The 27,161-nt window shown below is 52.3% G+C and overlaps 1 protein-coding gene and 1 non-coding gene across 13 annotated transcripts in view; one reads left to right on the forward strand and one right to left on the reverse strand.

Moving 5' to 3' along the window:
- MYO9B (myosin IXB) overlaps positions 1 to 27,161 on the forward strand; it is a 91,106-nt gene that overhangs the window by 46,520 nt on the left and 17,425 nt on the right. For 6 of the 12 annotated variants that reach the window (XM_073803029.1, XM_073803019.1, XM_073803026.1 and 3 more), the window contains exons 4-21: positions 2,514 to 2,576; positions 3,054 to 3,153; positions 3,419 to 3,519; positions 5,427 to 5,556; positions 8,695 to 8,784; positions 10,148 to 10,264; positions 10,622 to 10,756; positions 12,824 to 12,945; positions 14,956 to 15,097; positions 15,792 to 15,996; positions 17,006 to 17,087; positions 18,159 to 18,248; positions 19,533 to 19,646; positions 21,137 to 21,176; positions 22,252 to 22,374; positions 23,225 to 23,305; positions 25,119 to 25,229; positions 26,658 to 26,780. In XM_073803029.1, the coding sequence (XP_073659130.1) occupies positions 2,514 to 2,576; positions 3,054 to 3,153; positions 3,419 to 3,519; positions 5,427 to 5,556; positions 8,695 to 8,784; positions 10,148 to 10,264; positions 10,622 to 10,756; positions 12,824 to 12,945; positions 14,956 to 15,097; positions 15,792 to 15,996; positions 17,006 to 17,087; positions 18,159 to 18,248; positions 19,533 to 19,646; positions 21,137 to 21,176; positions 22,252 to 22,374; positions 23,225 to 23,305; positions 25,119 to 25,229; positions 26,658 to 26,780 (1,969 nt within the window). The remainder of the gene's footprint in view (positions 1 to 2,513; positions 2,577 to 3,053; positions 3,154 to 3,418; positions 3,520 to 5,426; positions 5,557 to 8,694; positions 8,785 to 10,147; positions 10,265 to 10,621; positions 10,757 to 12,823; positions 12,946 to 14,955; positions 15,098 to 15,791; positions 15,997 to 17,005; positions 17,088 to 18,158; positions 18,249 to 19,532; positions 19,647 to 21,136; positions 21,177 to 22,251; positions 22,375 to 23,224; positions 23,306 to 25,118; positions 25,230 to 26,657; positions 26,781 to 27,161) is intronic. The other 6 variants (XM_073803020.1, XM_073803025.1, XM_073803023.1 and 3 more) reach the window with 6 other exon arrangements.
- Positions 1,611 to 1,683, reverse strand: TRNAR-CCU (transfer RNA arginine (anticodon CCU)). Its single transcript has one exon. It is a non-coding gene; the product is annotated as a tRNA-Arg (tRNA).

The raw sequence follows: 27,161 nt of genomic DNA on the forward strand, positions 1-27,161 counted from the left end.
AGTCCTGCCTCAGCCCTTGACTGTGGCCTGCCCACACTCCGAGGAGGGAGGTACACTTCCTGTCCAGGGAGCAGCTGCCGCCAGCTCACGAGGAGCAGGCCCAGACCCGGTTCTGCTTTTGGGCAGGTGACACTTCTCGATGCCACTTCCCGCTGAGGCCAAGGGTCAGGGGCAGTCCAAGTCTTCCCCCAGTTCCCCAATTTGCAAGGCCTCGTCTTCCTGTGGGCTCAAGGGTTCAGTGCCAGCGGGATCCCTGGCTCCCTCAAGACCCCCGTAGGGGCCTAGGCTCCCAGAACGATCAGCAAAGGGAAGAGGTGATGGCCAGTCAAATGACAGCTCGGTGCCCCTGAGAGGTCGCTGTCCTCCCCCATATGCCGACACAGTACAGGGAATCGGCTACAGACTGAGATGAAAATGTGAGTGTAGGAGCAGACGCAGCCTCCTCCCGCAGGAAAACAAACTGCTGAGAACTACAAGTTACTGGCCAGTGGAAGGAATGGAAGAAAATACGGGTTTGAAAGAAGAGACAGCACAGTCTGAGCCCTTGGAAACCCACCCATGCAGGTTGTATGTGTGCATGTGTCTGTGCAAGGCTGCAGACAGAAGACTGCCATCCTGTGAGAGAGGCTGGCAGCATCCGGCAGGCCCTGGACCGGGGGCCCGACCCTGCCACCCCTCGGGCACCAGCTTCCTCTTCAGTGTAACAAGATGGGTTCTGATGAGGATGACCTGCAGACCTGTACAGCTCACACACGTGGTGATAGTGGATCCCATGAGAGGCAGGGCCACTGCCAGGCTCAGGTCCCTGCCAGGCCACTTTCCTCCTGTGGGGTCCCAAGCAACATGTGGCCTCTCCCAATTTTTAGCACCTCATCCAGTCCATCGGTGGGAGCCACAGTGCCCATACCTGGGGACATTTAAATCCAGGTCATTGAATCCCTGCAAAACAGTGCCTAGAACCTCGTAGTAGATCTCCAAGGAATGTTTGATGTCTCTGTTAGCATTGAGGATGTGGCCGCAGACATGCCTTATTCCTGCCCCAGAGCCCACATAGCCTCATGGACCCAGGTCCTTCAGATGTCCATCAACTGATAAACAGATAAGCAAAATGTGGTGTGTCTGTACGTGCGGACTATTATTCAGCCATAAAAAAGAATGAAGTTCTGATACACGCTACCATGTGGCTGAATCTCAGAATCATTGGGTTGAGTGAAAGTAAGCAGATACGATATTCGGTTAACCCTTGAACAATGCAGGGGTTCGTCGAAAATCCAAAGATTCCTTAGAGTTGGTCCTCTGTATCTGAGGTTCCTCCAAATCCATGGTTCCTACGTATCTGGTTCCACATCCATGGATTGAACCAACCTCAGATCACGTAGGACTGTAGCATTTACTATTGAAAAAAATCCACGTATAAGCGGACCCACAGTTCAAACCTGTGTTATTCAAGGGTCAGCTGTACTGTACATACTAAATGAGTCCATTTTATTTATTTATTTATTTATTTTGGCTGTGCTGGTTCTTTGTTGCGCACACGGGCTTCTCTAGTTGCAGTGCACGGGCTCAGTAGTTGTGGTGCGAGGGCTTAGTTGCGGTATGTGGGATCTTAGTTCCCTGACCCGGTATCGAACCTGGGCCCCCTGCATTAGGAGCACGGAGTCCTAACCACTAGACCACCAGGGAAATCCCCTATTTTTTTTAAAATTCTAGAAAATCCAAACTAATCTTTAGGGAATGGTCAGTGGCTGCTTGGGGGTGGGTGGCAGGAGAAATGACAAAGGTCCCACAGAGACTTCTCAGGGTGATGGATGTGTTCACTCTCTTGGTCATGGTGGTGGACTCACAGGGATTTGCATGTGTCACAACTCATCCAGTCACACACTGTAAGTCTGTTGTGCATCAATTATGCCTCATAAAGCTATTTTTGAAAATTACGTGAAAGGACCCAGTCAAAACTCATCCCGTTGCGTGCTTTGAGTAGGTACAGTTTATCGTGTATCAATCATCAATAAAGTTGTTTCAAAAAGAATGGAAAAGTGAATCCATTATCTTGTATTTCGGTTTTCAATTAGAGAAACATTTCATGGCTGGGGAGATGGTGGGAGCAGGGTTCAACCTTCCAGTGTTATTAGTGGACACGTGGGTCCAATCGTTTCAATTCCTGCCACCTGTGGGGCGTCCTGCGTGATGCCAGGTTGGGCTTCCATACAGCTGTCATCCCAAATCTGGTCTGGAGGGCAGAAGTAGCCAGCCCAGGTTCCTTATTTTTATAGATGGTAGTCGTAGGGCGAGGCACATTTATGATGATTGTATTTACCTTTAGAGTAAGATTTTCACCATTTAGGTTGCTTGTTTACCACACTCAAGGTGATTACCTTTAGGTCCCTGTGTTTACCGTGGGTCCGGGGATGTTAATCTGCAGCTGGCTTTTCCATGGTAACAAATCACTCTTGTTCTTCAAGGAAACAGTATTAACGTGTAACACTTGTCCTTCTTTTTCCTCTTGATGACAGAGCTGTGGTCGAAAAGTACCTGCTTGAAAAGTCTCGCCTGGTCTCTCAAGAGAAGGATGAGAGGTAGGGGGATATTTCCTTGGTGATCCATCACATCTGCCTTCTTCCCTATGAAGGAGAGAAGCAGATGTCCTGAGATGGGGGAAATCTACAGGAGGCCATGGCGGATCTCCTGGGAGCGTGAGCTTTGCCACCTTCTTGTGCCTCCCCGGGGCTTTTACTGGAGTAGGTGCTCAGAAGTCTGCCAGAATGTGGTTAGATTAGAAGCATCTCTGATCCACCAGTGAGCAAGACGTATGCCCACCACCCGAGGAATTTACTCGCTGGAGAAGCTCCTGGTTTGATTTTTGGGTTTGTTTTTTTTTGTTTTGTTTTTTTCTTAAGACATTATAAGAATCGACTTATTGTCTCAAATTTGTACATAGTCGAGCTGCTGTTTCCTCCCTGGCCTGGTCTCCAAAGCAGTATTAGCAGTGGTTTGAAGAGTAGCTGTCACTCGGCCTCCAAAAACAACTTTTTTCTCCTAATTTTGACCTACAGGAACTACCATGTGTTTTATTATTTGTTACTTGGCGTCAGCGAGGAAGAGCGTCAGGAATTTCAGCTCAAGCAACCTGAAGATTATTTCTACCTCAACCAGGTAAACAGCCCCGAGACCCAACCACAAATGCAGCCTCTGTTCCCCACGGGCTCTTTACGCACTGCTGGGAGGTCAGAGGCCGTCCGCCTTGGCCCTCTCTAGCCCCCAAACCGACTCCAAGGAGGCCCAGAGGGGGGTGGCATAAAGGACCCCATTCATTCCCCACGTCCTGGGCCATACCCCATCAGTTCCAGCCAAAATCATCCTCGCACGCCACCCTCACCAGCCCAGAAGTACCCAGAGCACTGCCGACTTTGTTTTTCAGCATAACTTGAAGATTGAAGATGGGGAGGACCTCAAGCATGACTTTGAAAGACTCAAGCAGGCCATGGAGATGGTGGGCTTCCTCCCTGCCACCAAGAAGCAGTAAGTGGGCGGGCCCAGCTGCCCTGCCATCTCCCACACAGGCCCCCCTGGGGCTTACCAGTCCCTCTGAGATGTGACCCACCCCCTCGTAGGAGCCTCACTAAGGAGTGTAGCGCAGTGACAGGGAATGCTCGTCATTAGCCATTGGGAGATGCCAATTAAAACCACAGGGCTTTTCAGAGGTCATTCATCATTTTTAAATCTTTTTTTTTTTTTTTGGCTGCATCACGTGGCTTGTGGGATCTTAGCTCCCCGACCAGGGATCAAATCCGGGCCCTCAGCAGTGAAAGCACGGAGTCCTAACCACTGGACCACCAGGGAATTCCTCCATCATTTAAAAATTTTAAGCCCCACATTAGCAGACTAATTAACAGATTCTGTTAATCAGCAGAAAACTACACTATCTCAGTAGATGAAGAAAGAAATCTAATAAAATAACATTTACTCAGGTATATTTACCCAAAGAACAAAAAACCACAGGGCTTTTGCCCAACAGCGTGGGTATACTTCACAGTACAGAGCCATACACTCGAAAACAGTCAAGAAAGCAAATTTTATATGATGTGTGTTTGACCACAATTAAAAATTGTTTTAATTCTTCAAAACCACACAGGGTGTTCTCCACACCTGCCCGGGCGACCAGGATACCCAGAGGGAACATCTCTGCCGAGCATGGTGCTAGGGGGACACGAATGGGGCCAACTGCTGTGGACAACCATTCGGCAGTTCCTACTACGGATGTGTGTACACAACCAAATGCATACATTTGCTCACCCAGAGACACGCACATGAAGGCACACAGCAGCCTTGTTTATAACAGCCCCCGAACCTGGAAACCCTCCCAAATGCCCACCAGCCAGAGGTTAAATAAATAAACACATCGTGATATATCCCTGCAGGGGCCAGCAAACTTTCTGGAGAGGGACAGATAGTAAATATTCTCAGCTTCGTGGGCCACGTGGTCTCTGTGGCATGTTCTTTGCATTCTGTTTTCTTTCTTAACGACCCCTTAAAAATTGAAGCACCGTTCCTCCCCACCACCCCACGCAGCGGGATCTTAGTTCCCTGACCGGGGATCGAACCCGCGCCCTCGGCAGTGAAAGTGCAGACCACCAGGAATTCCCTTAAGAACCGTTCTTAGCTAAGGAGCTGTACAAAAATGAGACCCCAGTTTGTTGACTACCTGGACAACCCCACACACAGCAGTGGTTCTCACTGGGGCCCCAGTTCCGCCCTCAGGGGACACTTGGTCTTGCCTGGAGACATTTTGGAGTGTCACACTGCAGGGGTGGGCGGGGGGCCGGGTAGGTAGAAGCCAGGTGCCGGCACTGCAGAGGCTGAGAAGTGCTGGTCGGCAGCATTAAGAAGGGATGTGCTATACACGGTAACACGCCTGGCTCCCCCATCTCACACTTTTCAGTAAGAGGCCAGATGCAAGTACACGTGATTTCACCGAAGTCACAGATGGTATGAGATGTCAGGACAGTGGTTCCTCTGTGGGGCTGGTTCCAGGGCCTGAAATGTTCTGTTCCTTGGTCTGAGTGCCAGTTACAGGCATCTGTACATTTTGTGACACTTCATCAAAACTCTATACTTGGGGAATTGTGTGTTTTCTTTTTTTTTTTGTATGCATGTTATGCCTCCATAAAAAGAAAAATTTTAAGCTCCCGCCCCACACCACTACCACCAAAAAAAAAAATAGGGATATGTGCCTCCCAAGTCCTATTCCACAAAGAGAGTCCCCAGTGGAGAACTGGACATCTTTCGAATTTCGTGTGTTCTGACTGGAATTGCTGGTTTTACGAATTCAGCCTCGTTCATTGGAAACTTGGGCCCAGTTCACTGGAAACTATCGCTGTCTCACGACTGGGGAAGGTGCCCCGACCTAGGTTCCTTTTCTCCCCCAGGATCTTTTCCATCCTCTCGGCCATCCTGTACCTGGGCAACGTCACTTACAAGAAGAAAGCCACGGGCCGAGACGAAGGCTTGGAGGTTGGGCCCCCTGCGGCGCTGGACACACTGTCACAGCTCCTGAAGGTACTGGCCCCTGTCCTCAGCCACAGCGGCCACCGAGGCCCAGAACTTCCTTCACTGACTGCGCTTTTGTAAACTGGGGCCTGTCTGCCTGCTTCCTCCCCCCACCATCTCTTCTGTGTCCCTTCCTCATTTCTTTTTCTTTTTTTTTTTTTAATTGAGGTATAATTAACATACGACATTAGGCTTCCCTGGTGGCGCAGTGGTTGAGAGTCCGCCTGCCGATGCAGGGGACACGGGTTCGTGCCCCAGTCCGGGAAGATCCCACATGCCACGGAGAGGCTGGGCCCGTGAGCCATGGCCGCTGAGCCTGCGCGTCTGGAGCCTGTGCTCCACAACGGGAGAGGCCACAACAGTAGAGGCCCGCGTGCTCACCGCGCACCGCAAAAAAAAAACTAAAAAAAACATACGACATTATTTTAGTTTCAGGTATACAACATAATGATTCAGTATCTGTATATGTTGCAAAATGACCACCGCAGTAAGTCTAGTTACATTTGCCACCCTAGGTGGCTACAGGGTTTTCTTTTCTCTTGTGATGAGAACTTCTAAGGTCTACTCTCTTAGCAACTTTCAATTATGCAATACGGTAATGTTAGTCACAGTCGCCATGCTGTACACTACATCCCCATGACTTATTTTATAACCGGAAGTTTGTGCCTTTTGACCACCTTCACACATTTTGCCCATCCTCCATCTCTGGCAGCCACCATTCTGTTCTCTGTATCTGTGAGCTTGGGGGGGAGTTGGGGGTTGCTTTTCGTTTTTTAAAATTCCATATATAAGTGAGAGATTTTTTTCCATTATAGGTTATTAAAAGATATCGAGTATAGTTCCCCTTGCTATATGCTATACAGTTGGTTGTCTATTTTATATATAGTAGTGTGTATACTTTATTTTTTTATATAAATTTATTTTTTATTATTATTATTTTTTTTGGCTGCGTTGGGTCTTCGTTGCTGCACACGGGCTTTTCTCTGGTCGCGGCGAGCGGGGGCTACTCTTCGTTGCGGTGCACGGGCTTCTCATTGCAGTGGCTTCTCTTGTTGCGGAGCACGGGCTCTAGGTGCGTGGGCTTTAGTTGTGGCTTGTGGGCTCTAGAGCGCAGGCTCAGTAGTTGTGGTGCACGGGCTTAGTTGCTCTGCAGCATGTGGGCTTTTCCCAGACCAGGCCTCGAACCTGTGTCCCCTGCATTGGCAGGCGAATTCTTAACCACTGCACCACCAGGGAAGCCCCATAGTGTGTATACTTTAATCCCAAACACCTGATTTATCCCTTGCCCCACCCTTTCCCCTTTGGTAACCATAAGTTTGTTTTCTATGTCTGTGATTCTGTTTCTCTGTTGTAAATAAGTTTGTATCATTTTTTAAATTATTTTAAAATTTTTTTTATTTTTGGTTGCATCGGTTTTTAGTTGTGGCACGTGGGATCTTCATTGCTGCATGCAGGTTCTCGCTTGTGGCACATGGGCTTCTCTCTAGTGTGGCATGTGGGTTTTCTCTCTCTAGTTGTGGCGTGCGGGCTCAGTAGTTGTGGCTCACAGGCTTAGTTGCCCCATGGCATGTGGGATCTTAGCTCCCTGACCAGGGATTGAACCTGCGTCTCCTGCATTGGAAGGCAGATTCTTTACCACTGGACCACCAGGGAAGTGCCTGTATTCTTTTCTTTTAGATTCCACGTATAAGCGGTATCATATGATATTTATCTTTCTCTGTCTGACTTACTTCACTTAGAATGATAGTCTCTAAGTCCATCCATGTTGCTGCAAATGGCATTATTTCATTCTTTTTTATGGCTGAGTAATATTCAATTGTGTATATGTGCCACATCTTCTTTATCCATTCATCTGTTGACGGACACTTGGATTGCTTCCATGTCTCAACTATTGTAAATAGTGCTGCTGTGAACATTGGCGTACAGGTATCTTTTTGACTCTTCCTCATTTCAGAAGGACTCCCTCTGGGGATCTCCCACCTCAACCCCTCACTTGGAAGGCTCTTCAAAATTATCGTTTATATATGTATATAAAACTGAATCACTTTGCTGTACACCTGAAACTAACATAATATTGTAAATCAACTATAATTTTTTTTAAATATCATCTTTTGATCAGCGAGGTCATCTTGTGATTGGACCGTCCCCTCGTCCGCTTGTCCTCAACCCCAGGAGCGCTGGGCAGTGTCTGGTGTCGTTTGGGGGGTACTCCTGTCTTCTGGTGGATGGAGGCCAGGGATGCTGTTTGACGTCATAGAATGCACAAGACAGTCCCCCTACAGCAAAGAATGACCCAGCCCCAAATACCTGTGGTGCCCAGGCTGTTTTCTAAGCATGCATTCCATCTGTGGCTCTTAAAGTGCACCTGCGTCAGGGAACCCCAGCTCCTGTTGTGCTCATGAGGCTGAGTGAGCACGTCTGCTGGGAGACCGGGGCTGCTCTGCTACACCAACACTTGACTTCTCATGGATGGGACTCGGCAGTCGGGGAGAGCCAGGCCCCTTGCCCAGCCCATGCACCCAGGCCAGGAACCCGCTCCAACAGCGACAGTTTCAACACAGGTCACCAGGCAGCACCTGGGCCCGAGGCCCGCAGTGACACCCAGGCCTGTGTGACCACACTGTCAGGGCCATCGAGCAAGCCTGTGGGTGGTGATAATTTTGAGACACACCAGGCGTAGCACACACTGTGGATTGGCAGCCCTGAGGGTGGGCTTTGGGCCCACTTCCCGGCCCAGCTGCTGGGTGTCCTTCTCCCTCCCTCCCCACGCCTTGCCTCAGTGACACAAGGATCCAGTCCCTGAGCTCTCCAACTTTCCTCCCCTTCTCTCTCTCTCTCTCTCTCTCTTTTTTTTTAAAAAAATTAATTAATTAATTATTTTAATTGAAGCATAGTTGGTTTACAATGCTGTGTTAGTTTCTGGTGTATAGCAAAGTGATTCATATATATATATGTGTTTGTGTGTGCGTATGAATATATATTTAGATTCTTTTCCATTATAGGTTATTACAAGATATTGAATATAGTTCACTGTGCTATACAGTAGGACCTTGTTGTTTATCTATTTTATATAAAAACAGTAGTGTGTATCTGTTAATCCCAAGCTTCTAATTTATCCCTTCCCCCCACCCCTTGACCCTGAAACAGGTGAAGCGAGAAATCTTAGTGGAAGTTCTGACCAAAAGAAAAACAGTGACCTCCAACGACAAACTCATCCTTCCCTATAGTCTCAGCGAGGTGAGTGCTGCCCTGGGCTTCTGTGAGGTGCCAGACCCGAAAATATGAATACACAGGGCAGAAGGGGAGTCTTCAGGGACAGCTGGCATGGGTAGTGTTTTTCCTGCCCCTAAAGTGACAGCAGAGAACCCTGGCGACACTCTGGTTTTCATGTGAGCTCAGGTGTGGCACAAAGCAGCCTACACAGCTCATAAGGCCAGAGCCGGGGCCACGTGTGTGGTGTCTATGTCCAGCTGCTCAGCGGGCACGCTGGTTCTCACCAGCAGAGGAGAGCCACCTGCGGCCCACAGGCCAAACTCAGCCCACTGCCTGCTTCTGTCAATAAAGCTTTATTTTCATACAGCCACGCCCGTTCATTCACATGCTGCTCTCCTGCTGCAGCAGCAGAGCTGGCCTGCAAAGCTGACCCTATTGACTCACAGGCCCTTGCCCGAAAAACTTGCGACCGCAGGGCTTGAGCATGACCTTTACAACCATTGTGTGGGTCCCTAAATCCTGATAAGGCACCTCTCCCTGGCCTTTGCGCCAGCCTCGATGTTTTCTCTGTGATGTGTTTTTCTTGTGTTTTTACGCCTCTAGACTTATAGCTTGGGGAGCAGCAGGAAAGTACCTAGCCGCAGTGGGGGGTGGATTTTTAGCTGGTGGTGGAAGCTGCTTAGGCATCTGAAGTGGGTACTGCAGACAGCTGGAGCCCCTGTGGGCAAAGGCACCCAGCCGTGGTACGTGAAAGGTGCCGCAGGTCACCTGAGCCTGCAGCACGGCTGCTCCCCAGAGGCGCCAAGCTGAGCAGAAAAAGACCACGTACAGGGCTGCGTCCTACACGGCTCCATTTCCACAAAACCAGAGGGACTCGTTCTAGATCTTGAGAGCAGGCCAAGTGAGTCTTGTCACAACTTAGATCTGAGAACATACAAAGAAGGAATTCCTTGTATGTAAATTAGACCCCAAAAAGCCTTTTTAAAAAGTGGTAAAGACCATCGCTGCTTTTAGGCACCCAGTGGTGGGGCCCATGGTGCTCCCAGAACCGCAAGGGACCTGGTTTTGAACCCAGCCCAGCCTCCTGGTTCGTTCTCCCATGGTGCCCTCCCTGAGCCTGCGTTCCCACCCCAGCAGTCCCCAGGGTGCTCTGAGGCCAGCCAGCCCATGAGAAAGACTTGGCCCAACCGCAGGCTGCCAGGTCAGGGCTTCACGCTTCACGCTTGGGTGGGCCAGGGCATCCAAGCTGACGGGACAGCGTGCGAAGTGAGAAGGGGGCTTGTCAGATGAGTTGGGTGTTTCAAGTCACCACTTCAGTCTCCCCGCCTGTGCATACAGACCTCAGGGCCTGACCCGCCAAGGTGTGCCACCCACTCTGTACTCACAGGCCATCACCGCCCGCGACTCCATGGCCAAGTCACTGTACAGCGCCCTGTTCGATTGGATCGTGCTGCGGATCAACCACGCCCTCCTCAACAAGAAGGACATGGAAGAGTCCGTCTCGGTGAGGACCACACCCGCTCGGCAGGCAACCCATGACGTCAGCTGCAGTTGGTCGGGCACAGGCCAGTTCTTCCCAGGGCAGGGCCAGGGAACCGACGGGATGCGATTCTCAGGGCCCAGCACAGAACGAAAACACAGGACTCCGGGCTTCCCCTGCAGGGGGTACCGGTTCAATCCCTGATCGAGGAACTAATATCTTGCATGCCGTGCAGCGTGGCCCAAAACAAAACAAAAACCAAAAATCAAAAAACCACAGGGCTCCTTGTTTAATATTACGGGTTCTAAGGCCCTCACCAGCAGACAGGCTGCTCCTGAGGGAGGGCCCACCAGTAATAACCATTCTCTCTGTCTCCCCAAGTGCTTGTCCATTGGGGTCCTCGACATCTTCGGGTTTGAAGACTTTGAGAGGAACAGTTTTGAACAGTTCTGCATCAACTACGCCAACGAGCAGCTCCAATATTACTTCAACCAGCACATTTTCAAACTGGAGCAGGTAAGGACATATCATCTTATTCGCCCATCCCACCCAAGGAGGAAAAGAATGAGCCAGAACCGGGATCTCCCTTGGGACCTGGTCTGTCATCAAACCCGCCCCAGAATTTTTCTCTGCAAAAAAAAGGGAGAGTCTGGGAACATTCCCACCCAGCCCAGGATGAGGCAAACGGCAGGGATATTTGGAGCCACAGCTCAATTTTGTACCTTCTCTCTGCTCAGACATGAAAGTCCTTTTGGTGGGAGAGAAACTGAGTTGCCTTGTAAGGATTTGCTTCAGTCAACAGTAAAGATATCCCGTCTTAACGCGTCTTCACACTGAGAAATAACCAGCCGTCTTTACCCAAGTATCATCCTTCCCATGATTAATTCTGATGGGGAAAGAAAACTGATGGGTTTATAGAGATGCTTAGCTAATCTTACTATTACGTCTCTTGGCGGAAAGTCACATTTCTCGCTTGAAATATGGCTGGTCCGCATTGAGTTGTGCAGGAAATGCAAAATACATAGCGGATTGCAAAGACATAGCTTGGGGGCAAAAAGGGAATGTAACATGCCTTGTTGGTAATTTTTTATGTCAATTATGTGTTGACATACATCATACACCTTGGGTATGTTGGGTTAAATTAAGTATATTGTTAAAGTTAACTTCACCTGTTTCTTTTCACATTTTTAAACATGACTGTTAGAAGTTCGAAATGACATGGGTCTCTCACATTATATGACTATCAGACATTGCAGTTCCAGAGCGGGGGCCGCCCAAAGTTATTGGCACGTGGCCACGCTCATTTGTTGACATAGCATCTGTGGCTGCTTTCACGCTGCGACAGCAAAGCTGAGTCATCGTGTGGACACCATCTAACTTGTAAAGCCTAACATATTTACCATCTGGCCCTTTACAAAGAAAGCTTGCTGACCCCTGGCGGGGGTTACGTGTGATTTTCAGCACTTTGCTGTGATACGGTAAATCCCCTACATTATGAATGCGTTCCATTCCAAGGGCGCGTTTGTAAGTACAATTTGTTCGTTAAGTCCAACAAAGTTAGCCTAGGTATGCAACTAACACCATTGGCTATATAGTACTGTACTGTAAATAGGTTTATAATACTTTTCACACAAATAATACATAAAAAACAAACAAACAGGGCCTTCCCTGGCGGCGCAGTGGTTAAGAATCCACGTGCCAATGCAGGGGACACGGGTTCAAGCCCTGGTCTGGGAAGATCCCACATGCCACGGAGCAACTAAGCCTGTGCGCCACGACTACCGAGCCTGTGCTCTGGAGCCCACGAGCCACAACTACTGAGCCCACGTGCCACAACTACTGAAGCCCGCGCGCCTAGAGCCCGTGCTCCGCAACAAGAGAAGCCACCACAATGAGAAGCCTGCGCACCGCACCGAAGAGTAGCCCCCGCTCATTGCAACTAGAGAAAGCCCGTGCACAGCAACAAAGACCCAATGCAGCCAAAAATAAATAAATTAATTTAAAAAAAAAAACACAAAAAATAAAGAAAACATTTTTAATCTTACAGTACAGTCCCTTGAAAAGTACAGTAGTACAGTACCACAGCTGGCATACAGAGGCTGGCATCGAGTGAACAGGAAAGAAGGGTTACTGACTGGAGGAGGGAGAGGAGGTGGGAGATGGTAGAGCTGAAGGATCGTCAGCAATAGGAGACGGAGGGCAAGCTGCACAACCACTTGTAGAGGATGCACGCATGTGACAATGTACGCCAGACACGTGAACTAACTTAAGTGATTGGACATGCAAATGCACGTTTGCATCTTTGCAAGTTCGCAACTTGAAGGTTCGTACGTAGGGGACCTACTGTAGATGTTTGACAATGTGCACTCCTGTGGCTAACTGTTCATTTATTGAATAATTTTATAGTTTTATTGTTATATTCCTATTGGTACATTAATGTGCATTCTATGTTATTTGCACATTTATATTTAAATATGTACAAGCATGCGTAAATAAAATATGTTTTTTATATGACGTGTGCTACATAAATATTAACATGTCCATGAAATGATGAACTTACCGGATACCCCTCGAACCCTGCAGGAGGAGTACCAGAGCGAAGGGATCTCGTGGCACAACATCGACTACACAGACAACGTTGGCTGCATACATCTGATCAGCAAGAAGCCCACCGGCCTCTTCTATCTCCTGGATGAAGAGAGCAAGTGAGTGTCCACGGCCCAGTGCGTCCGCAGACCCGGGCACCATTCCGGCTCTGCAGCCCCAGAGCCTCACCCCAAATCCATACCATCCCAAGAACTTCCAAGTTGCTCAGACTCATGCGGCCACAAATCCTGACCTCACGTTTGCAAAATACAGTACCATCCACCACAGAAATATTAACACTCGAGATAGCAGTGAACTTGGAAGCACACCCTCCTGGGAGTCCTCGGGCAAGTATTGGGGGACCTGAATCTAGAAACTGGGCATGGGCTTGGTGCGTCCTTGCAAAGGGCAGGGCATGGAATCGGGCCCAGATGCGAGATTCTCTACCTGCCGCCCCTCGTCCACAGGACACCATGAAGGCTGGAGAAGGTATTTTTAAGGTGCTTCATGCTTGGTCACCCAGCCAGAGCTCCTGAAATCACAGACAGACTAAACCGACAGAAATGTATTCTCTCACAGTTCTGGAGACTAGAAGTCCAAAATCAGTATTGGTGGGCTGAAATCAAAGTGTGGGAAGGGCCACCCTCCCTCCAAAGGCTCTAGGGGAGGATGCTTCTTTGCATCTTCCAGCTTCTGGGGGTCCAGGTGTTCTTGGCTTGTGGCTGCATCACTCCAATCAATCTCTGCCTCTGTAGTCACATCATCTTCTCTCTTTCTGTCTCATCCCCTCTTATAAGGACTCCAGTCCTAGTCGATTAGTGCCAACCCTAATGGCCTCCCTTTTTTTTTTTGGCCATACCACCACGCAGCTTGTGGGATCTTAGTTCCCCGACCAGGGGTTGAACCCCGGGCCCTCGGTAGTGAAAGCTCCGAGACGTAACCACTGGACTGCCAGGGAATTTCCCCCTGATGACCTCATCTTAACTTGATTACATCTAAGGTCACATTCCCAGGTTCTGGGGGTCCAGATGTGGACAGTCTTTTTATCAACCACTTTATCAGGCCCCTTGTTTGCTGCCGAAGTCCCCTCAGGGCTGGTGTGAATCAGCCGTACCTCCTGTCTCAGACCAAGTCCCGTCCAGGACAGGACACATCCATCCTAGGCCGGGATCTGCGGAGAGAACGTCCAGACAAGGGAAGAGGCAGGGTGGTAGGAAGGGCTAAATCATCACTCCCAGGAAACTCCCAGAGCCGAATCTGTGGGAAGTGTGCAAGACAGGGCGGGGCGGAGCAGGGTCGGATTTGTCTTTGTTGAAAATCTTGCTATTTAAAAAAAAAAAAAAAACAAAGTCTTGCCATTTTAGTTCATCATGGAGTTGGGGGAATGGGGGCAGGGGCGGAGAAGGCTTGAATTGAATTTGCTAAAATAGTGTGTCAAAATGTTATTTATTTCCACAACTGAGTGAATGGATCTCTCACGCTCCACACCCTGGCCCTGGCAATGATGTGCCCTGTAGCTACAGAGACTCTCCTCCTCTGCCCCCTGTTAAGCCACGGAGCCAGGCATCGGGGATTTGGAGGCACGTCTTTCTGCCCGTGTTTTGCGGTGAGGCTGGGCAGAGGCTGGGGATGCCAAAGCTGGCTGTGGCATTTCCTTCCTGGGAGGCCAAAATAGCCAGGTACAACGGCTCCCTTATTCTGCCCCCAGCCCCCCTCCCTGCTTCATCCCGTTCTGCCGGCCCCTCCCTCTAACAGAGGAACACGGGCAAGACCCACTCCAAGACACAGCACCCAGGGGCAGATGGACCTGAGACCAGAAGTCACCCCGTCCTGGGATTATTCCAGGAGCTGCCCACGGCAGGCCCAGGTCCCAGTCTTGCCTGGACCGCACGTTCGCGTGAGCGCTGGGCTGCTCTGCCTGTTCCAAGTTTGCTCCGCAGCCCCAAGTGCATCACTTTGCTCACAGCCTCTTCAAGCCAGGTGGCAGGTTCCCGGCCCTCGGCCCCGTGCTCAGCCTGCAGGAGCCCAAGCACCCACCCACCTCATCCACGGAGGGCCCGCGACCTGCAACGCAGAGTGGGTGACCGGCTGCAGTTCCTGCAGTTAAATGTCTTACGTCCTCTTCCCAGCTTTCCCCACGCCACGAGCCAGACCCTGCTGGCCAAGTTCAAACAGCAGCATGAGGACAACAGGTACTTCCTCGGCACCCCCGTCATGGAGCCGGCGTTCATCATTCAGCACTTCGCAGGGAAAGTGAAATATCAGATCAAGGTACGCAGCCATCCGCTGCCATCATCAGTCAAGTCACGCTCTGCCTGGGAGGCGGGAAGGGGACTGCGTGGGTACCCTGGAGGCCCCTTCCCTCTGGCACTTGCTCTGTCCCTCCTCTTTTTTTTTTTTTCTTTTTAAACTTTTTTTTTATACATTTATTTATTTATTTTATTTTTGGCTGCATTGGGTCTTCGTTGCTGCACACAGGCTCTCTCTAGTTGAGGCGAGTGAGGGCTACTGTTCGTTGCAGTGTGCGGGCTTCTCATTGCGGTGGCTTCTCTTGTTGCGGAGCATGGGCTCTAGGCGCACAGGTTTCAGTAGTGGCGGCTCGTGGGCTCTAGAGCGCAGGCTCAGTAGTTGTGGCGCACGGGCTTAGTTGCTCCACGGCATGTGGAGTTTTCCTGGACCAGGGCTCGAACCCGTGTCCCCTGCATTGGCAGGCGAATTCTTAACCCCTGCGCCACCAGGGAAGCCCCGTCCCTCCTCTTTATTGCTCTTGCTGGGCGAAGTTTCAGGGCTCTCGGACCCAGTGTCAAACCCCTGGCTCTACTGTCGAGGGCTCCACGGCAGGAGCCACGTCTCTGTTGTTGAGATGCACTGCCCACTAGTCCTTCCCATGCTGGCCCCCAGGGCCTCGGCCGGCACTGGCAAGGGACCACCCCCCTCCATCATCCCTCCTGCCACCCCCCACCAGGACTTCCGGGAGAAGAATATGGACTACATGCGGCCGGACATAGTGGCCCTCCTGCGGGGCAGCGACAGCTCCTACGTTCGGGAGCTCATCGGCATGGACCCCGTGGCCGTGTTCCGCTGGGCGGTGCTCCGGGCTGCCATCCAGGCCATGGCCGTGCTCCGGGAGGCCGGGCGCCTGCGGGCCGAGAGGGCTGAAAAGGCTGCAGGTAGGAGGGTCCCCAGGTCACTGTTGAGAAGAGGACACTCATAGTCCGTTGCAAAGTGTACATTTTCATTTCATTTCGCACATTCCCAAGGTTGTACAACCAGCACTTCTCTCTGGCTCCCCAAACTCTTTTTTTTTTCTTTTCCATTATAGTTTATTGCAAGATATTGAATATAGTTCCCAGTGCTATACAGTAGGACTTTGTTGTTTATTTTATATGTAATAGTTTGTATCTGCTAATCCCAAACTCCTAATTTATCCCTCCTGCCACCCTTTTCCTTTGGTAACCATAGGTTTGTTTTCTATGTCTATGAGTCTGTTTAGTAAATAAGTTCATTTGTACTATTTTTCAGATGCAACATATAAGTGATAGCATATAAAATTTGTCTTTCTCTGTCTGACTCACTTCATTTAGTATGATAATTTCTAGGTCCATCCATGTTCTGCAAGTGGCATTGTTTCATTCTTTTTTATGGCTGAGTAATATTCCATTGTGTAAATATACCACATCTTCTTTATCCGTTCATCTGTTGATGGACATTTAGGTTGCTTTCATGCCTTGGCTGTTGTAAATTAGCTCCCAAGGTCTTTTATCGTCCCAAACGGAAAGTCTGTAGCGGGGTGTATAATTTAACCTCATATGTGCAAGGCAGGAAGGTGTGTCACCACTTTTCTGTGAGGATAACCTGAGGCCCAGAAGAGCTGAGTGGCTCCCCCAGGGTCACTCAGCTCGAGATACCAACCACGGCATTTTAGGAAGGGTGTCTATTAAAGGAGGACCAAAAGGTTAAAGCCTTTATGAGAAGTAGGAAATAGATGATGCTGTTTTGTGGGGAATGGAACATTTCACGGTTCCCCGTTCTGCCCAAATTTGAGTGTCAGGCCCTTTTTTTTTTTTTTTTTTTTTAAACGGGCTCAAGTCAGGATCACAGCCTCCATGGAAAAGTTACAAAGCCCTTCAGCTACAAGCGACCCCCACCCCCCAAACTTCATCTGCTCTGTGTCCCCAGCAGGTCTGGGCAGCTCTGGTGCCCGAGGTCACCTGGGAGAGCTGCAGAGAGGAGCCAGCACCCCATCGGAAAAACTGTACCGGTGAGCGAGACCTTGATTTATCCCAAGTGAAGCCAGTAGTCAGCGGCATTGTTTAAAATGGCGCCAGAAACCCGACACTCTGAACCCAGGTCGGGGTTGACCAGAATAAGGAACACAGCAGCCGCTTGAACAAGAAAGACCCAGAAGTAACGGCATCTGGTGGCCGCATTTCTGCGAGGCAGGCCTCGTGCATCATCTGCCTTAGGGGGATGTGGGCGGCTCAGTTTACAAAGGAGCTTTTCATGGCCGGTCATGACCGTTGGTGGGTGGGGCCCAAGGGCTGCTGGTCTCACAGAGCAACAAGCTTGATTTAAGAGCACTTCCGCCCTTAGCCTGCCTGGGGTGTCCCGAAAGCCAATCAGCTAAGTTCCTTCACTCTCAGTCAGAAACACAGATGCACCGTTGCCTATAAGGGTGTCTTGTGGCCACCTAGCAATGGCCAAGGGTCCTCCACGTACCCCAGTTGCTCCTGAGTGTAAAAGTGAGCAGGCTTGTGCTTCCAGGATTAAAAAAGGCTACACTGGACAGACATCTGAGGCCATGACAAAGCCAGGGGAGGGACCCTTCTGGCAGCCTGAGAGAGGCAGGCTACATTGAGAAGGGACCACTTGGGCCAGACAAGGCAGGCAGGGTGTGCTAGCCGTGGGGGCAGCATGTGCAAAGGCCCTGGGGCAGCTGAGTCCCCAACCTCTTTCTCAAGACTCAACAAATTCCCCAGGAGCGAGTCACTAAATTTCAAAACATGAAAAAGTCATTTTATTTTTGAACACTTTATAATAAAAACTCCCTCAGGAGATTCACAAACGCATATGTGTGGAGGTAGAGCTAGCACCTAGGTAAGTGACCCCATGTCGTTTGTCTGAAAGCAGCGTGTCATTTTCCTCCTTTTAAAAAGGTGCATTTTTAAATCAGCTTTTTCACCCAAAAGGAGGCAAGAGAAAAAAAAAAAAAAAACCACGTCCCAGTATTTGAAAGTGGCCCCTGACCCACTTGGTCTCCCCAGGGCCTGGCCCCCGGGCTGCGAATCCTGCCCCAAGAGCGCATTTAGTTTATACAGATTCTCCCTTTCAGCTGCTCAATGCTAGATTTCTCATTTGACGGCTCTGAGGAGTTCGATATTAACGCTTTTGAGGACATCATTGCTTTCTATGAAAGCAAGAAGTAAGTAGAAGCAAGGGCCTTCGAACCCAAGACCAGGGAGGCACGCCCAGAGGAGCCGTCACCCGAGGTGCTCAGCGCAGTATCCAGAGCAAGAGGGGGATCGGCGAGCCGAGGGGCGCTCTCGCCAGCTTTGGCCACGTCAGGGGGGTGTGGGCTGGAGCCAAGGGCCTCGTTGTCATCAGGAGCTCTGGCCGCTGCACTGACCGCTCAGGGTGTGGAGGTGAAACGTGACCCCTCTGTTGTCTTTGCTCTGTGCCTCCCTGGAGGGTGAGGGAGCAGAGGTAAGTGTGGCCATTCCGGCCCTGGGCATGGTGCATGGAACACAGACAGGGGGCTGCCGATCGGGGTCTTCCCAGGCCAACTGCTCAGAGCTTAAACATGTATTTAAAATAACTGGAACGAGGAATTTTTACAAAAGAGAGAAGGTCCCAGCTCATCCTGCAGCCGTCGCCACCTCATTTCTAGAAGTTCTATCCAAAACATTTGTCATCTAGACGTTTTTCGCGAGCATTCAGTTTTTGTCTCTAAGCCATTCTCATTCTCACACCTAAAATGTATGCTCGGCCCTGAACCCACGGCAACTGAACAAAAGAAAGCTAATAAGGTTGAATTTGGGGGGTAAGGATCTTCAGTTAGGGTTTCTCACCCTTGGCACTCTGCTGGGTCACCCTGTGGTAGGGCCGTCCTGTGCACTGCAAGGAATTGAGAGGCATCCCTGGCCTCCACCCTCCAGATGCCGGTAGCGCCCCCTCCCCCAGTCAGGACAGCCAAGCATGGGGGATGGGGGGCAGGGGGCGGCATCGCCCCAGGTTGATCCGTGTGTGAATTCCAATTTGTTCTTCCCAAGGCATTTCTTGAAGCCCACAAGGAGGCAGCCCACAGAACCACCAGGAGAAACCAATCTGCTGCTTCCCACAGAGACCTCCCCGGTCTTCTGTTTTCAGTAGCCCCTTGATACTTTTTACAGACTCCAAAAGGCTCTTAAACGTGAGGCCTTTTCCAGCGATCCGAGATGCCATGTTGCAAACTCTGTTCAACCGGAAGTGGCCCCAGCCCCCTGCCTCCCGGGAGGGCGGAGCCTCCTTGGGGTGGGCTGCTGCTCCCGGGTGAAGCCCTCTTCTTGGTGCAGGAGGGAGTGGCGGCAGCGTTCAGGCTTCCCCCAGCTGCATGTTTTGGCTCCAGTGGCCTGAGGACGGTCCCGACCGTGCCAGGGACCCTGAGGTGGCGGGCCCGCTGCTCTAACTTGGTCTTCTCTCTATCACTGCACCCCTCCCCCCCACCCAGCGATTTGCATGACCAAATCATCAAGACCATCAAAGGATTGCCCTGGCAGGGTGACGACCCCCGTAGGCTTCTCCAGTCCCTCAGTCGGCTCCAGAAACCCCGCACCTTCATCCTGTGAGTCCCCCCTGAGGCTGTGGGCACCCCCCGCTCCCCCACAAGTGCAACGACCGCCTCCCCGCTCCGGACCCCCCCCCCCGCCCCGCCCGGGCCCGGCCCACGTGGGCTTCCTGTAACACTGAATCAGCCGCTCTAAACGCTGCGCTGTCTTGTGGTTCTGTTCTCACACCAGCCATCGCTAAGTGGCCCTCGTAATCCTCCCTCCCTGGTGTCTGCACTGTGACCCAAATCCTTGCCAGCTCCCCAGTGCCCAGCACAGCTTCACAGGAATGCTCCCCCACGAAGCATCTGATTTTCTGCCCCCAAATGTGCGGGGCAAGGCTTGCTGCCCCTCGCCCCACCCCCGCCTTTGCCACCGTGAGCTTATAGCGCAGCCGTCAGAAGCAGGGTGTGCAATCTTGCGGGCCTCCGCGCATCCCGTGACCCTGCTTTGGGGGCGTGACGTGATACAAAGGGCCAGAAACCGCACAGACTAGGTTTGGACCTTCCACTAACTCACTGCATGACCTGAGCGCTCTGAGCGTTTGGCCTGTGTCTGCAAAGCAGGGGTGATGATTTTCGTACCCACATACCAGGTGGGCAGCAGCCTCAACCAATGGGCACAAGCAACCGCTCGGGGCTCAGGCCAGCAGAGAGCAAAGCTTGTGTCTGCCGTGCAGCCTGTTTGCAAAGTCATTTTTATTATGCCTTATTCCACCCGGCCGGGATTAACATGAAACCTGACACACAGAGAACCTCACAGCCGAGCATCTTGCAAATCTGTGGGGAACCATTTCCTCAGTGGGTCTTAAAAACAGGCCAAGCTGCAATTTTTTTTTAAATCTTTCTCTCCTCTGCAAGATTCCATAAAGTGTCTAAGAGGGTAGGGGTTATCCCCCCTCCCTCGGCCAAAAGATCAGCTTTCATTTTTAACCTTCTGCCAGTTCGAGTCCAAAGGCTCCCCTACCCAGGCCCCATCTCAGTTCTTTGCGAGACAGACCCCTGCCCTGCTGCCGGGGCGGGGGCGGAAGGGTCTCTGCGGACCGGCTTGATGTTTGCCAACGTGTAGCAAATAGAGCTGGGACACCTGGTAGGCGTCAGAGCCTCGCGGGATCCCCCGAAGCCCCATGTGGGGCATCCCACCATCGTCCTGTGAGATCCCAGCTCCCCCATAGCCAGCCCTGTGCTCTGCCCTGTAGATGACCAGCCGCCCCTTCTGCTCCCAGACCGAGTGGCCCCCAGACCAGGTGCTCCTGCCACCCCAGGGGCAGCCGCTGGCCCAGTGAGGCCGGTGTGCACAGTCACAGGAGCGACAGTCCCCCACACATGTGCAGGGGAGCCCACCAGGTCCCCGGCGAGGCGGCGGCCTCGTTGCACTTGTGCCTCTGGACTCTCTTCCTCTCTCTGTTCTCACTCCATCTAACCCGCAAGGTGTGGCTTGCTGAACTAACCCAGATCCAGACATCATGTTCCTTCTGTTCACAAAACCATTTTTAATATTTTGACAGGAAAAGTAAAGGTATCAAACAAAAGCAGATCATTCCAAAGGTAAACACGTGCGACACCGTCTGACACTGCCTTGCAAGCGCCTGGTTCAAGTTTTTCTGGAAAACTGGGGCGGGGGGGGCGGGAGGTGACTTTTAACTTCTCAAGCTTCTTTGATTCCTTCCCTTTCCTATCATCTCCCCCTTCCCCTCTAGAAAACAGTGTCTCCTGTTGAAATGATACAGAGGTGTCTTTGTTTGGGTTTCCTAGAGGCAGGGCCTGTGATGGGGATCTCTGCCCAAGTGGTGTTTAAGGGGGAGCTCCCAGGAGAAACCCGAAGGGGGGGGAGGGAGGGGGAAGCAGTCTGGGCAGGGTCAGGACTGAGCCAGGAGGTGGGCTCAGCCTGATCCCCCGGGGAGCCCAGGAGTGTTTACCACAGAGCTTATCTCGCCGAGAGGCGATGGGACCCTTCTGTCATATCCCCACATCAGGGGTCTTTAGCTGCGAGCCACCTCCAGAGGGTGGGATGGCTGCAGCACCTCGTGGGCATCCAGGGAGAGGAGGCCCTTCAGCCAGGGTGGTCCTGTCAGGAAGGGGGCAGCTGTGCACCGCTGGCAGCCAAGACCCCAGCAGCCGGCCTTGGGTCAAGTGCACCCGGACGCTCTGTCTAGTCTCTACGTACAGCATGCAGACGGAGAGTATAAGGCAACCCCTCAGTCTGGCCAACAGGTGGGACAGCGCTAGTCCCCCTCGTCAGCGACAGTAAGGGTTGGCCCGTGAGGGAGGGCTGGCCGGATGAGCGCACATGGAAACACGGGGTGCTTGGCATTCCTTGAGCTGCGAGGAAGGAAGCCAGCACTCTGTAGCTCTTGGCTTCTGGGCACTCGGGCCACAAGAGGCTGTAACCAGCCCGCCCGGAGGCAGCGCCATCCACAGGACACAGCCCAGGTTCAGTCCCCCTGTCACCGCCACCAGGCCCACCTGCCCCCACCCTGTCTCTGACAGCACAACCCCAAGACTGAGCCTCAGAGCTGCCACCTGGGAGGGGCATTGTTGTGGCTCCGGGGACGTCCGAGAGGTCTCCCAGTGCCCGCTGGGGCTTTGGGAGGGCAGGCCGGACCCTGTGTTTCTATCCTAGAACCTGCTGGACTCCAAATCCCTGAAACTCATCATCAGTATGACCCTGCACGACCGCACCACCAAGTCCCTGCTGCACCTGCACAAGAAGAAGAAGCCGCCCAGCATCAGCGCCCAGTTCCAGGTAGGTGGCCCAAGGGGGCAGGAGGCGGTGCTGAACTCAGCCTGACACTCACGTGGCTGGGTCAAAACAAACCCAACACAGGCAGCCTACTGTTATCCCGGGGGCTCCTGACCTCGTCACAGCTTGACATTTGGGGTTGGGTCATCCTCCGTGGTGGGGGCCGTCCCATGAGTTGTGGGATGCTCAGCAGAATTGCTAGCCTCCACCCACCAGATACCAGCAGCACTGTCCAGTCACGACAACCAAGAAGTCTCCAGATCTTGCCAAATTCCCCTGGGGTAACAGAATCACCCTTGGTTGAGAACCACCAAGTTAAAAGAGTCATGAATCAGCATGTGAGTTGACGTGACCACCAAACTGTGTCCTTAGGTCATGTTTCCCTTTTTTACCTGGTTGCCAGGAAGCTCAGGGACACTTTTTTTCAGTGGGGTCCAATGGCCGCTGGCCCTTTTTTTTTTTTTTTTAATTACCCCATGTAGGAACTACCACAAATCCTTTTTGGAAGCAGCAGGCCAGAGACTAAAGCCACTGCATCCATGGTCCCTTCTGAGGCTGACCCGTGTTTTAAATCCCAGAAAGAGTCTATCTGGTTCCACCACCTTCCCCGCACTGAGACAGAAGCAGGAGGGCCCTGGGAAGATGGTGGCTCTCAGCCATGGGGACCCCTCAGCTCCCTTGGGGGCTCCCCGGGGTAACACAGCCTCTGGTCAGAATGTCGCACTGCAACCTCCCATGTCCTGCATTAGCACGGGTGCCCCGCCACCGATACAGGCAGGTGACCTGGCTCCCCTCCCACCGAGGAGTGTGTCCTTGGGGGTCCCAGCTCAGCACCTTCCCCCTCTCTCCCCAGACATCCCTTAATAAGCTCCTGGAGGCGCTGGGGAAGGCAGAGCCCTTCTTCATCCGCTGCATCCGCTCCAACGCCGAGAAGGTGAGGGGCTCCCACGTCTCGGGGGCGGTGAAAGCCAAGCCGAGGTCTGGTGGCTCGGCAAGGGGTGTTCCTGTTGGGGGGGGCGCGGTGCTGGGAGCGGGGAGGGTTGGTCAGGAGAGTCCTCAAGGAAGCAAGTGTCCACACAGGTTTCGGGAACTGTAGACGTGTGCTGTAGCCGGGGGTAGAGGGGGTCAGCAGGAGGCAGCAAGGGCAACCTGGTGACCAGCCAAGAATAGAGACGTCCTCTGGAACATGGCGGGGCTCCAGAGAAAGTCTGTCCGAAGAGGGACAGGTCGGGGGTGCTCTTCAGATATATCCCAAAGGCAATCAGTGCAGAGAATGTGCTGGAAGGGAGAGGTTGAAGTCAGGCAACAGAGCCTGCCGCTCATCCTGAACTTTCTGGAAAGACAGAGCACCAGTGGGGGCCAACAGTGGCGGGCTCAGCCCTTGCAGCCAGGCTTCCTTCTCCCCGGGGGTCCACCGGCCACTCCATCCCCTCAGGGACTTTACTGGAGGCCATTTGGGACCTGGGCTCCCTCCCAGGCACAAACCGATCTCTGAGCAAGTGTCTCTTGGCGATTCTGTTCACCCACGCTCTCTGTCTCCACTCTTCCTGTTTCCCTGCCTCTCCCCTGCTCCTGGGACGCTCTGCTAACGTCCAGAGCCCAGCTTGGCCCTGCCAGGTGCCACAGCTTTCCGTCCCCAGGCGAGGACCTGGACTCACTCTGTCTCCCCTCCCTTCCCATTCCTGGTCCCCCAGTGGCATCTCAGAGATTTCTGTCCCCCTTCCCCATCTTCCACCAGCAGCAGAATGAGGCCTGTCTTCTCCACCCATTCGGATTTTGCCTCAGCTTTGGGCAACTCGGGAAACGCTCCATCAGCACCTGCTTTGGACATGGGCCATGGCTGCAGATCATTCTTTGCTGTAGGGGGCGCTATGCTGTGCTTTTTAGTGTATTGAGTAGAATCCCTTGTCTCCAAGAGCCCACCACATACCAGAAGCCCCCCCCCGCCCGCACCCAATCATGACATCCCTCCCCTCATGCCTTTCCCTCCCCTCCATCCACTTAAAATAACCCCCACCAGCATGGAGTCCAGGCCCCTGAGCTCTGGGCTGGAAGCTCACTGATCCAGCCTTATTTCAGCCCCTCCTCCCCCTCACCCCCACCCCTCCATCAGCAAGCGTCTCTCTGCATTCCTGTCCACCCCTTGGCTTCCCCTTCCTCCTTCGGGCCTTCACCCAGCTGCTCCCTGCCCGCCCCCCTGCCTGTCCTCTACTCAGCCCTCAGGACTCAGCCCAGGGTCCCCTCTCCTGTGACACCTCCCACGGGGGGCCCAGCAGTGTGTTCTGTCTGCCGAATCCCCACTACTCACCCTGATACGTGGCACAGGGTATGAGTTTAACAGGTTTGGAAAGGGGCCTTTAGGAAATAACTCTTTGCAGCAAATTCTCTTGAGTGAGGCAGTGAGAAGTGGCATCTGTCTCCCGGACAACAGGGAATAGAGCAGATCAGATGGCCAAGTTTTCTAGAAGAGATGAATGCCTTAGGCATCACTGCTGAGTGGCCCCATGTCTTTATTCCCAAAAAAACGTCTGGAGCAAGGAAAAAAAAAAAAAACAGATCCTGCAGGTGCCCGCGCCTGCCAGGCTGGGGACATTCCCAGATCAGCCCCAGCCCACGGGTGTGCCCTGACTGCATCCGTATCTGGAGTCCCGAGGGATGGCAGTCACGTGGGAATAGACACCTCTTCCCAGGGATCCTGTCCCCAGCCACCTACAGGCATCTGCCCTGATTGCTCAATCCTGTTTCAGAAAGAGCTGTGTTTCGATGATGAGCTGGTGCTGCAGCAGCTGCGCTACACAGGCATGCTGGAGACCGTGCGGATCCGGAGGTCGGGCTACAGCGCCAAGTACACGTTCCAGGTAGGATGCTCTCGTGCACATGCATGGCTGCCTGGGATACTAGCCACCTCCAGAAAGGGCGCGTCTATGGAGCATGAGCCTGGCAGGTTACTTTCCATTAGGGTTTCTTCACGCTGGCTGGCACTGTTGGCATTTGTACCAGATCATTCTTTTCTCATGGTCGGGGACATAGTTCCTCGCAAGAGGTGTGTTAAACCAAGTGGGGAGGAGGGAACTGTACAAGCAGATCCCTGTGCAGGTCGGCCCTTTATTGAGCATCTTCTGTAATACACACTTTTATACCCAGCTCTTTTATTCTGTCAACCAGCAGCAAGGGGGCCCTGCTTCCTATTTTCCCAATATGGAAACTGAGGCCCAAGGAGGTGATGACTTCAGAGATGACTCCCTGGGCTTTCTAGAAACACAGAAGATCACCAGTAACCTCACATTGGTGAAGACCAAATTACAGCAGTTTCTCAACCACGTCACCGTTGACACTTGGGGCTGGGTCATTCTCTGTGGTGAGGGCCGCCCTGTGCACCATTGGGTGTTGAGCAGCATCCCTGGCCTCCACCCGCAAGATGCCAGGAACACTATTCCCCTGAGTTCTGACAACCCAAGATGTCTCCATGTATCACTGAATGTCCCCAGGGGTCCACATGGCCCAGGTTGAGAACCCCTGGCTCATGCTGGGAGCTGGCAGCAGCTGTGTGGTGCTCGAGTGAGCACTGGGCCTGAAACCAGAGGTGGCAGCACCTGGTCCCCGTTCAGGCTTTACCCGTATGGCCTCAGGGACATGGCTTCATTGTGGCATGCCTCCCTTTTTCATCCACAGAATGGGAATATCATCTTTCTGATCCTACATAAATAGGAAAGGCAAATTACCGAAAAGGGAGGAAATGCTGGTGTGTCTCATTAATGGCTTCGCTCTTAAAAATTTGGCGTAATTGTTTACTTAAAAAGGGCATACCTTGAGACTTCCCTGGTGGTGCAGTGGTTAGGACGCTGCGCTTCCACTGCAGGAGGCACAGGTTCTATCCCTGGTTGGGGAACTAAGATCCCGCATGCCGTGCAATGAGGCCAGAAAAGCGAGGGCAGTGTGGGGACATGCCTCCAGCTATGGTTCAGCCTTCTAATGAGCCAGACTGTGGGCCCCCCAAGAGCAGCTCCATCTCCTGGCTGCCCCCCAACAACGCCAGCACCCAGCAGGTCCTCAGTGGTCACTCACTGACTGACTGAAAGATCGGTGCTCTGTGTCTGCGACAGTCTTTCTTAAGCTTTATACTGTTTCAGAAAGTCCAAGATTTTAGCTTTGTCAGTACCGTTCACATGAAACCAAGTTTTGCCTTCAGAAACTCGGCTTGACCAGAGAATTGCTGGAGCCCCGTCTTCTTGTCGGGTGGCAGAAACACTAACGCAGATTTTCCTTTCTCGGCCAAAATCACCCAGGATTTCACGGAGCAGTTCCAGGTGCTGTTGCCCAAGAATGCCCAGCCCTGCAGGGAGGTTATCTCTGCCCTGCTGGAGAAGATGGACATAGACAAGAGGAGCTACCAAATCGGCAAGACCAAGGTCAGTGTTTGCACCCCTCAGGGTGGCTGCAAACTGTACCCCACCTTCTGCTACACACAGGGTCCTCCCATGGCCCAAGCCACTCACTGAAAACTAAGGGGCTCTGCTGAGGAAGTGCGTTTCTTGGGGCCCAGCACGTTATTTCTTCCTGGAAGGCAGAGGGGCAGACCTAAGGTGTGGGGCTCAGGCATCAGACCATCACACCATAGCACAGGATGTTCAGGAACCAGTCAGTAACCTTTGTAATGACTGGCAGCTCCTCAACAGGGCTCTAGCAGATGTGACAAGTCTCCTCACAGTGCCCCAACGAGTTAATCATATAGAGTTACCATGTGGCCCAGCAATTCCGCTCCTAGGTATCAACCCAAAAGAACTGAAAAT

The sequence above is a fragment of the Tursiops truncatus genome, chromosome 3 (assembly GCF_011762595.2).
Source record: "Tursiops truncatus isolate mTurTru1 chromosome 3, mTurTru1.mat.Y, whole genome shotgun sequence".
NCBI classification, from domain to species: domain Eukaryota; kingdom Metazoa; phylum Chordata; class Mammalia; order Artiodactyla; family Delphinidae; genus Tursiops; species Tursiops truncatus.